Raw genomic sequence first — 11,128 nt, forward strand, 5'->3', positions numbered from 1 at the left:
TGCTGCCTGATTCATGAGCCAAATAATAAAGCCAATTAGCTTTTTAAAATTGGCTGGGTTCAGGCACCTGGCTGGCTCAGTTGGTGGAGCATGTGACTCTTGATCTCGGGTTTGTGAGTTCAAGCCCCACATTGGGTGTAGAGATTACTTAAAAATAAAATATTTGGGGCACATGGGTGGCTCAGTTGGTTAAGCGTCTGATTCTTGGTTTCGGCTCGGGTCATGATCTTATGGGTAGTGGGAGCCAGCCTCGCATTAGGCTCCCCACTCAGTGTGGAGTCTGCTTGAGGATTCGCTCTCCCTCTGCCCCTCCCCCCATTCATAGATGCATGAGCACACACTCTCATAAATAAATCTTTAAAAAATAAAATGAAAAGTAAAATAAAATCTTGAAGTGCTCACTTCAGCAGCACATATACTAAAATTGGAACAATACAAAAAAGATTAGCATGGCCCCTGCACAAGAATAACCCGAAAATTCATGAAGTGTTCCTTATTTATTTATTTATTTATTTATTTGAGGGAGAGAGAAAGAGAGAGAGGGAGAGAGGGAAAGAGAGAGAGAGAAAGAGAGCATGAGTAAGAGGAGAGGCAGACTTCTCAATGAGCAGGAAGCCTGACATGGGGCTCGATCCCAGGACCCCAGGATTATGACCTGAGCTGAAGGCAGACATTTAACTGACTGAGCCACCCAGGTACCCCAGTGTTCCATATTTAAAAAAAAATTAAAATCTTAAAAAAATAAATTAATTAATTAAAATAAAATTTACTGGGTTGAATTTTTGTTATTTAACATGTGGAACCCAGAGGAAAGGATTTCCCCCTGGGTGGGCCACCCAGGTGAGCTTGGAGCTGCTTTTTTTTTTTTTTTTTTTTTTAAGATTTTACTTATTGGGGCAGCCTGGGTGGCTCAGCAGTTTAGTACTGCCTCCAGCCCAGGGCCTGATCCTGGAGACCCGGGATCGAGTCCCACATCAGGCTCCCTTCATGGAGCCTGCTTCTCCCTCTGCCTGTGTCTCTGGCTCTCTCTCTCCCCCTGTCTCTCATGGGTGAATAAATAAAATCTTAAAAAAAAAAGATTTTATTTATTTATTCATGAAAGATACAGAGAGAGAGGCAGAGACATAGGCAGAAGGAGAAACAGGCTCCCCAGAGGGAGCCCAATGTGGGACTCAATCCCAGGGCCCAGGATCATGCCCCAAGCTGAAGGCTGACACAACCACTGAGGCACCCAGGCGTCCCTGGAGCTGCTTCTCTGTGCTGGCTGCCTCCACATCCCGCACCACTGCCCATCAACTCATGTTGGTTAAGTCAAAGAATGTTGGGGTAATCTCTTCTCTTCCTTCCACTTATTTATTTTCCCACAAGTAAATTAGATTACATATTTTTTTTAAATGCCCCCCCCCACAACCCCACCAAGGGACTCTTTAAGCAACTTAAACCTATGGTTTGATGACTTCAGAGGCAAGCATTTGCAACTGAGTCCACACTTCTGTTCCTAGGAATTAGGTGCCATTAATTTTTAATTTTTATTTCTAAGTAATCTCCATACCCAATGTGAGGCTTGAACTCATGACCCCGAGATCAAGAGTCACATGTTCTTGTGATTGAGCCAGCCAGGTGACCCTGGCACCATTAACTGTTGCAGTCCTCCTCTGCTTCCTAGCAGAGCAGGCCATCAGTAAAAATGTTGCCCCTATCACTCCTTCTTCACCCTCTTCCTGCCAGGACTGGCACAGCAGCCACCCGATCCTCATCTCTGGTCCTACCTCTTCCCAGTCTCTCAGATCGCCTCACCCAACTCCCCAGCACCCCAAAGCATCACTCTCACACCCTAGGTACCGAGGTTCCAGCAATTCTGATCTCCTAGGCTTTTCTCCCAAGCCAGCCCAGTGCCCTCTCCTTGATTCTGTTCACAAAGCTGCCTCTGCCTGAACCGACCTCCCATCCTACCTCCCATAAAATTGGGCAATGACCCCTAAAGTTCCCTGGTCTCCTAATGATGTCGCCTCCAGTTATCTCACTTGGAATGAGCTCCCTGCCACCCCTGATTGTCCTTCCCACCCTTCAATAGAGGCCTTTCTCCCTATCTCCCCCCATGGACCTGGGACAGCTCTTCACTCCCTCACTGGGCCAGCAAACAGTAGACACACGGGATTTGGTGGGGGGGGGGGGAGGGCAGCAAGGCTGTGGGACTGACTAGGCTGCTCACCCACACTTGTCAGATTTAACTCAAATACAAATCACTTGGGAAAAGAGGAAAACACTAGATTCTAACTCCATAGGTCTGGGGTGGGGCTGAGAGTCTTCAGGTTTAACAAGCTCCCAGGTGATGATGATGCTGCTAGATCGGGGACCAGCCCACTGATTGGTTGGGGAGGGGAGGTGGGTGCTAGCCCAGGTGCGAGCAGCATCATCTGGGGTATAAGACTGCTGAATGGTGGCTGCACTGTGGTTACCAGTGGGAGTGACTGGAGGAGCTATGGGGCTGAGCTATGGAATTTTCATCTGTTTTCTGCTCCTGGGAGGCATGGAGCTGTGCTGCCCCCAGACCATCTGGCCAACTGAGACCTACTACCCATTGACATCTAGGCCCCCAGTAATGGTGGACTGTCTGGAGTCCCAGCTGGTGGTCACTGTCAGCAAAGACCTTTTTGGTACTGGGAAGCTCATCAGGCCAGCAGACCTCACCCTGGGTCCAGAGAACTGTGAGCCCCTGGTCTCCATGGACACGGATGATGTGGTCAGGTTTGAGGTTGGGCTGCACGAGTGTGGCAGCAGGGTGCAGGTGAGACGTAGCCCCCTTTGTGGCCCTGGGGAGTGTGGATGCAGAGCCAGTGAGAGGTGGGGCTGGGCCAGGTTCTTTCACTTGCTGGGGGCAGAAAGCCACTGAAGCTTGAAGCTGGGTATTGGCGACAGGGGAATGGCTGGATTCAGGTCCTGCCAAGTGGAGTCCAGAGGGCGCTGTGCACTCTGGGCCATAGGGCATCGCCCAGCATGAATCCAGAGGATTTGTAAACCCCTCAAGGGCATCCAGAGGAGATTGGCTGATATGGGTGTGTGTGTGTGTGTGTGTGTGTGTGTGTGTGGCGCCTAGCATTTGCAGGGTCCCTAGAAACTTGTGTGGCAGAGATCAACTTTGACTTCTTAGAACGCCCGAAGTAATCACAAGAAACGTGTGCATCCCATCCCTCCCTCATGCTTAACAACCTGAGGCCCTGAACTAGAAGTGGTTTTGAAGGAGAGAGCCAAGGGTATTATGATCACCTCTGTGTTAAAGGCACCAAGGGGGCCCCTGGGCAGAGGCGGGGGGGCGGGGGTAGTTAGTTCCAAGCAGAGGGGTAGGGAAGTGTAATGTGGGAGGCAGGTACTGAGGAACTAAGTAGTTCAGGCTGCAGGAGGGCCTTCCAGTAAGGCAGGGCTGGACTTGCACAAGATCCCTAGCCTATCTGTGCAGGATTCCCTGAACTGCTTACTCCCACCCCACAGCTGGTCCTCTGCCCGGTCCTGGGCCCCTGCTCCTGCCCACCAGGCCCTGGACTCCAGTCTCAGCTTGACTAGGGTGGGGACAAAGTCAGTAAGGACCTGGAGCCCTCCTGGGACTCTGAGCTGACATGCTGCCCCTCCCACCCCTGCCAGGGCTTGCCTTGAGGCCTCTTGGCCCCTCTTTCCCCAGGGGGAAGACAGGAGGCTTTGAGAACTGCAAGAGTTTTGTGAGGAATTATTCTAATAGAGTAACTCCCCAACTTTGAGCATTAAAATCACTTGGGGAGCATTTTAAAATCCGGATTCCCATCTCCTATGCTAAATCAGGCAGGAAGTGGAAGCCAGATAACAGTATTACAGGTCCCCAGGTGACTCCAATGAGCACAACCTGGCCATGCTTTTCTCTAGGGTGGGTTCTCCCAATCCTACCTGGTTAGAATCACCTGGGGCCGGGACCTGTGCCATCTCACCAGTCCATGATTGGTTTAATGCCCCGAAAATCTGAGCTTGTGAATAGAGCAACCCAGAGATCCTGCTACTGGTACATTTGGAGCTGTAGCTAATAGGAAGCTAGGACTCTCCCCTAAAGATGGAGTGATTTGGGCAGGGCTAGGCAGCAGCACTATCTTCTCCTGTGTGGCCCCTTGGAAGATGCAAATATCCCAGTAGCACCTACCTGAGCTCTTCCTGCCTCAGGCAACCACTGACCTAGTTTCCTCTCCTGTGATGTGGGTATGAGAAGAAGTCAGAAAAGGAAGGGCAACTCAAGAAAACTAGCATTGAATGAGTTCAAGTTCCTGAAAATTTCTGGGTTCTTCAAAGTGGCTTTCTTGGTCTCAGGCCTAACGCCACCCCTATCCTCCACCCCCAAAAGGAAACTGTTGAGATAGGGGTGGGAGCCTGAGAAAGAGAGCACATGCCCAATACCCCGGTCATTGGGCATCCCTTGGTGCCTGACACTGAGCTGATCCAGACTACCTGCAGTGGTATGACAAGTTCAGGGCTAGAAAAAATGAAGGTTTGAGGGTGATAGCTGCTCAGGCTTTCCCATGGGTCAGCGGGAGGGTGGGCTTTGAGTCCAGGGCCTGTGTTCTCTCCATCTCTGGTGGGCAGTCCTCTCTGCGCCCTTGTGTGGGTTGACATACCTAGGGCAGGTGATGCTGGTGGGGTTAACTCCTCCTGTCCCCTTCAGGTGACTGACAATGCTCTGGTGTACAGCACCTTCCTGATCCACAGCCCCCGCCCTGCGGGCAACCTGTCCATCCTGAGAACTAATCGTGCCGAGGTTCCCATCGAGTGCCACTACCCCAGGTTAGTGTGGGATGGGGCCTGCTGCTGCCCGTGGTGCAGAGGCCCATTCTGGCAGCACAGCTGCAAGAAGGTGGAAGTACTTAGGTTGAGGTCACTGCTCTGTGCACCAGCTGGGAGTGGGGAGCTGGCTGAGTCTATCTTGACCCAGGTCCCAGTGGCCTCTTGGTGGAAGCTGCAGGGCTGCCCAGCCCATGCCCACCTTGAAGTTGAGAAAAACTCTCCATGCAGGGAGAATTTCTAGGCTTGGGCTATCACAGCCTGCTTTTTGCCTATGGCTTCTCCCAATACATATGCACAGGTGGGAGAAACCCCTCAAGCCCTAGCACCAAGCATGTGCCTGTGACCTTGTACACGGAGGCATGAGAAGGTGACGATGGCTTATAATGACAAGACCAGAGTGCCAGTTCCTGTGTGGCTCAGCTGAGTGAAGGAGGTGGTGCTGATACCCTGAGGGCATGGGTCTGGGGAAGGGTCATGGTGTAGAGGCTCCCAGAACAAGATCCTGGAAGGGTACCACATACATCCCAGGGGAGTGTAGTGTGCCCATTAATAGGGGCTTTTGCCCAGGGGTCTGGAGCCCAGGGTCTAGTCAACAAAGGTAGGGGGGGACAGAGGGGTTCTAAAGGCTCAACAGATCAGAGAGGGTGCTCAGGCTCCCATCTTAATAAGCACCCCTCCCTGAGAATCAAGCTGAGTGGGTAGGACTGTTTCTCAACCCAGAGGTCCTCTGGCAGCCAGAACAGGAGGCATATGGAGTCAGTGAAACCAGCTGAGCTGTGGTAGAAGGAGTTCTGAGCCACAGCAGCAAGGATGGAGGGAGCTCAGTGCCTGGCCTAGTTGGGTGGGGGAAGATAGAAGAGCCAAGGATGGGAAGGCCAGCTACCCCCCCTTACTGGCTGAGAGGCTAAAGCCCTCCTGGGACCCTTGTGGGACTACGACTATCTTGCTTTTGAATGTCTCTGCCTGAGACTGACCTGAGAACATTGGCTTGCCTGGCCTGATGGTGGTGGGCAGTGCAGGTGGCCTGCCACAGGCTGGGATGCCCTATCCTAGCTCTAGATACCCGAGGCGTGGTTCTCCGATGCATCACTGACCCTGCCTCTTCCATGAGATCCAGTGGGATCCGCAGGGCCAACATCTGGAGATATCCTATTGCTTCCAAGACTTTCCCATCCTGGTCTAGACTCAGTCCCCATGGCTTCTGAAGAACTAGAGGCCTATCTGTATTTGTCTCTGAAGGGCTTCACCAGAGGTGCCTTCAAGAACCCTGACCAATGCAGAGAGGGATAGCTGTCTGGCACCCAACATGGGTCTAGAGCCCAGACTCCAAACTCAGGTGTACCTGGATTTGATCGTGGCTTGAGGAAGGGGCCCACTCACAGGTGTGGAGTTCAGGCAGGTCAAGGGGCAGGCTCAGACTTCAGGTGTCTTCAGCTGCCCTGGACTTGTTGCCTGGCTGGGCCACAGCTGAGGACTCTGGCCTTAGGTAGAAAGGAGAGACCTCCTGCCTCTTTCCATTGAAACCAAAGAAGGGGAGGTCAAGACAGGTATAGACAGCTGCTCTTCTCCCTAGGCACAGCAATGTGAGCAGCCAGGCCATCCTGCCCACTTGGGTGCCCTTCAGGACCACAATGCTCTTCGAGGAGAAGCTAGTTTTCTCTCTCCGCCTAATGGAGGGTAAGCAGGGAGGGCTGGGAGAAGGGAGCTGGCAGGGATAGCTCTGGGAGTCTCACCCTGGACTGTGTGCCTTTCAGAGGACTGGGGCTCCGAGAAGCAATCCCCCACATTCCAGCTGGGAGACATAGCCCACCTCCAGGCTGAAGTCCACACTGGCAGCCATATGCCACTGCGACTTTTTGTGGACCACTGTGTGGCCACGCTGACACCAGATCGGAATGCCTTCCCTCATCACAAAATTGTGGACTTCCATGGGTGAGGTCTGGGCCACCTGTCTAGGGGACCCTGGGAACAACACAACACTACCTCCCTTGCCCCCTGATTCCATTGTCCATTCCTTCTTCCAAAGCTGTCTTGTGGATGGTCTCTACAATTCCTCTTCAGCCTTCAAAGCCCCCAGACCCAGGCCAGAGACTCTTCAGTTCACAGTGGATGTTTTCCACTTTGCTAAGGACTCAAGAAACACGGTAATTAACATTTTTAAAAAATGGGAGTACCTGGCTGGCTCCATCAGTAGAGTGTGTGACTCTAGATCTCAGGGTTGTGAGTTCAAGCCTCATGTTGGGCGTGGGAGCCTACTTCAGGAAAAACAAAGACATAAAAGAAAACTTAGAATAAGCTTGAACTATGGGGTCAGGCTGACCAGGCTTACTGCCTGCTGTGGGTCACCCTTAAGCAATGACTTGATAGCTCTGTCCCTGTCCCAAGACTCCATGAACTCACCTAGCAGATCAAGTGAAAATCTCTAGTGAGATCTTGAAGGAAGAAGCATGGATGTCACAAACCCTTAGAGGTAGGTAGGAAACCCGCAAAAGGTGGAGAGAATCTGGGGTCTTAGAAACAGAACAAATCGGGGATATGCAATGAGGAGGACCAACCACCATGGCGTGTGGTGGGCAGGTCACTAACCTGGTCTCTGCCAAGATGGGCAGGGCTGGAAGCCAGATGAAGGGTTGAGTGAGGAGGTTGACAAAACAGGTGTCAGCCTTCCTGGAGGCTTTCTGGAAGGGTGAGGAAAGCAAGTATGAATTTCTTTTCCTACAGGGTAGTATCTTGTACTTGATCATAGGCTAGACCATTGACTTATTGAAACTTGAGTGCGTCAGCAGGGTTTATTGAAATAGGTTGGGCCCTACCCCCAGGATTTGGTTTTAATGTCAAGAGAACCTAGAATCTGCATTCTATTTTTTTTTTTTTTAAGATTTTATCTATTCATGAGAGACACAGGCAGAGACATAGGCAGAGGGAGAAGCAGGCTCCATGCAGGGAGCCCAATGTGGGACTCGATCCTGGGACTCTGGGATCACACCTGAGCTGAAGGCAGATGCTCAACTGCTCAGGCATTCAGGCATCCCTAGAATCTGCATTCCTAACACATCTCCAGGTGCTGTTGATGCTGTTGCTCTGGGATCCACCCCTTAAACTACTAGGCTAGAAAGCCCAACCTAAAACTTGAGGGCAGAGAGGGAAGGAGCTAAGATGTAGACTGCTTCTGAAGGTTGGGTGCAGGAAGTACAGGTAGGACTAGTCTCTAACCAGAAAGTGCTAGTAGAATTTTACAAATAAAAACCTTAAGTAGCTCTTAAAGAAGTTTCCTGAGCTGGGGGCAGCTTCGGGGGTGGGGATGGGGGCAGATGTGAAGTTCAGAATAGCTGGTCAGGAAGTAGCAGGGATTTCTTTTAAAATTCTGGCTTCATGGTAATCACCTGCAAAGGTTGTAAAATTCCATATATTTTCACTTGATTGTGGTGGAGACTGGCATCCCTTTTCTAATGCTTAGAGATCTTCATATGAATTTCACAGCAAATACCTATATACCTAGTTTTTAAAAATATCTTATTTTTTGAAACTGCATACAACCAGGGAGAGGGGCAGAGGGAGAAGCAGACTCCCTACTGAGCAGGGAGCCTGACATGGGGCTCAATCCCAGGGCCCTGGGTGACCAGAGACCAGAGGATGATGCTGATCAATGGTCTATGGCAGGTAGCCTGAGTTCTGGGAGGATTCTCCCTCAAAGGTAAATGGGATGATTTGGCTGACTCTATCCACAGCACAGAGAAGTAAACCTTTATTCAGAAGGAACAGGGAATCATTCTAGAGTCTTAGGCCCTAGCGTACACGGAAAAGTACTAGGAAGAAGCTGGAGGATAAAAGCAGTGCTTTCCTTAAAGAGGGATCCTAAGGGACCCTAGGGCCCTCCTCTGCTGGAGTAGATAGAAGGCCAGGAGCCTTGGGTGCGCCTGGCTGGCTCAGTTGGTGGAACATGTGATTTTTTTTTTTTTTTTTTTTTTTTTTTATAATTCATGACCAAGACAGACACAGGCAGGAGAAGCAGGCTCCCTGCAGGAGCCCAATGTGGGACCCTGGATCATGACCTGAGCCAAAGGCAGATGCTCAATCACTGAGGCACCCAGGTGCCCCAGGAACATGGGACTCTTGATCTCGGGGTTGTGAATTTGAGCCCCATGTTGGGTGTAGAGATTACTTTAAAATCTTAAAAGGGAAACTGGCGGGTGGCCAGAAGTACATCCTTGTTCAGATTTCTGAAGTGGCTTCCCTATTGGTACACTCGGCCACTAAGTGGTGGCCAAGGTTTGTGGCTCTGCAGAAAGCTTCAGAGAAGGCGGTAGAACATCTATGTTTTGTGGGGTTAGCAGAGGATGCCAAAGCACTATCTGGAATATGAAGGACTCCTGCTGGGGGAATGCCTCTGCCAAGAAGACTAGGGCTGTTCTCGGGTAATCTCCCTTACTCCGGGTGGCAGGGTAGTCAGTGATTAGTTTGGGAAAGATGGAGGGGGGGGGGATTGAGGGGGTGGATAAGGAGAGAATAGAACTGCTGGGTTTCAATCAGGAATCTGATTTGCTTCTTCAAATCTTGGGCAACTTATTCTCTGACCCTCTATTCTTCTCTAAAATGGAAACCACCCTCCCTCCCCACAAGGGTTAAGGATTAAATAACTGGCGTATTAGGGCAGCCCTGTGGCTCGGTGGTTTAGCGCCGCCTTTAGCACAGGGCCTGATCCTGGAGACCCGGGATCGAGTCCCACGTAGGGCCCCTGCATGGAGCCTGCTTCTCCCTCTCTCTGCCTCTGTGTCTCTCATGAATGAACAAATAAAATCTTAAAAAAAAAAAAAAAAAAAGGCGTATTAAAGTCCAGTGACGGGATCCCTGGGTGGCTCAGTGGTTTAGCGCCTGCCTTTGGCCCAGGGCGTGATCCTGGAGACCCGGGATCGAGTCCCACGTCGGGCTCCCAGTGCATGGAGCCTGCTTCTGTCTCTGCCCCTCCCCCCTCTCTCTTTCTCTCTATCATAAATAAATAAAAAAAAAAACTTTAAAGTCCACTGACTAGATTTCTACCTAGTAACAGCTACTCTTCCTTCTAGATCTATATCACCTGCCATCTGAAGGTCACTCCGGCTGACCGAGTCCCAGACCAGCTAAACAAAGCTTGTTCCTTCATCAAGTCTACCAAGAGGTGAGAAACAAGTTAGACATGGCTGCTTGGGGGTAGGAAACCTGACTGGCCTCCCTGGCATCTGTTCTGCTAGTACATACATCATCAGCAGGCTGCTTCCTGAGGGCAACACAGCCATCTGATCTTCTTGTCTTTGCCTGTTCAGGTGGTACCCTGTAGAAGGCTCGGCTGATATTTGTCGCTGTTGTAACAAAGGCAGCTGTGGCCTTCCAGGCCGGTCCAGGAGGCTGTCCCACCTAGAGAGAGGGTGGCGCAAGTCTGTTTCCCACACTAGAAATCGCAGGCACGGTAGGTGTTAGGACCCCTGCAGGGGTCTTGTCCTCCCACCTCCAGTTCAGGGTAACTGCTGTCACTGTGGGGTGACATTCTTCCTGTCCCCCATTTAAGTCTGCACCTCTGGGGGAATGCTGTTCTGGGCTTTCTTACCTATCAGCCTTGGGGCTCTTAGAAGGCTCTAACCACCCCCCCCCCACCCAAGTGCCAGCCAGGGGTTCTGAATAGGGTGTAACAGGAATGTCAGGGGATATAATGCAGCTTTCAGAACAAAACCTACTAGTTCTATCCACCGAAGCAGAGCAAAATCCTCAATCTGACCTGTGGTTTGGGACTAAAGTGATGCTTAAGTGTCCTGTGTCTTTCAGTGACTGAAGAAGCAGAGATCACCGTGGGGCCTCTGATCTTCCTGGGAAAGGCTAGTGATCATGGTATAGAGGGGTCAACCTCTCCTCACACCTCTGTGATGTTGGGCTTAGGCCTGGCCACGGTGGTATCCCTGACTCTAGCTACCATTGTCCTGGTCCTTGCCAAGAGGCATCGTACTGCTTCCCACCCTGTGATATGCCCTGCATCTGTCTCCCAATAAAAGAATAAGCAAACTCTGGGTTGTGGCATGGTGATATCAGATACGGCTGAGCTGGGAGGTGAGGGCAGAACGTAGAACACAGTTGGAACACAATCCAAGGACTGTCTCACTTCTAGTGTAAGGTGGTCTGTCTATAGCAGAGAGGCCAGGCTAGCCTGTGAAGGCAGACTGTTTGTTTGTTTGTTTGTTTTTGTTTTTGTTTTTCCTGGCTTTGGGCAACAATCCCATGTTGCCAGGGAGGCCAAGGTGTAAGCTGTTGGGGGCAAAAGCAGGGTGGGCCCTGTCAGTCTCCCTTCCAGGCTAGTAAAGGGTCT

General features: G+C 51.1%; 1 protein-coding gene and 1 non-coding gene across 2 annotated transcripts; both read left to right on the top strand.

Moving 5' to 3' along the window:
* Positions 1–394: 394 nt before the first annotated feature.
* On the top strand, positions 395–501 carry LOC119872454. The gene has a single exon (XR_005361526.1). It is a non-coding gene; the product is annotated as a U6 spliceosomal RNA (small nuclear RNA).
* A 1,952-nt stretch (positions 502–2,453) lies between these two features.
* Positions 2,454–10,824, top strand: ZP3 (zona pellucida glycoprotein 3). The gene is given in 8 exon segments (NM_001003224.1): positions 2,454–2,788; positions 4,679–4,797; positions 6,371–6,474; positions 6,552–6,729; positions 6,824–6,941; positions 9,861–9,952; positions 10,098–10,240; positions 10,594–10,824. Coding segments are annotated over 8 exon segments (1,281 nt in total). The 5' UTR covers positions 2,454–2,482; the 3' UTR covers positions 10,815–10,824.
* Positions 10,825–11,128: the final 304 nt, after the last annotated feature.

The sequence above is a fragment of the Canis lupus genome, chromosome 6 (genome assembly GCF_011100685.1).
Source record: "Canis lupus familiaris isolate Mischka breed German Shepherd chromosome 6, alternate assembly UU_Cfam_GSD_1.0, whole genome shotgun sequence".
NCBI classification, from domain to species: domain Eukaryota; kingdom Metazoa; phylum Chordata; class Mammalia; order Carnivora; family Canidae; genus Canis; species Canis lupus.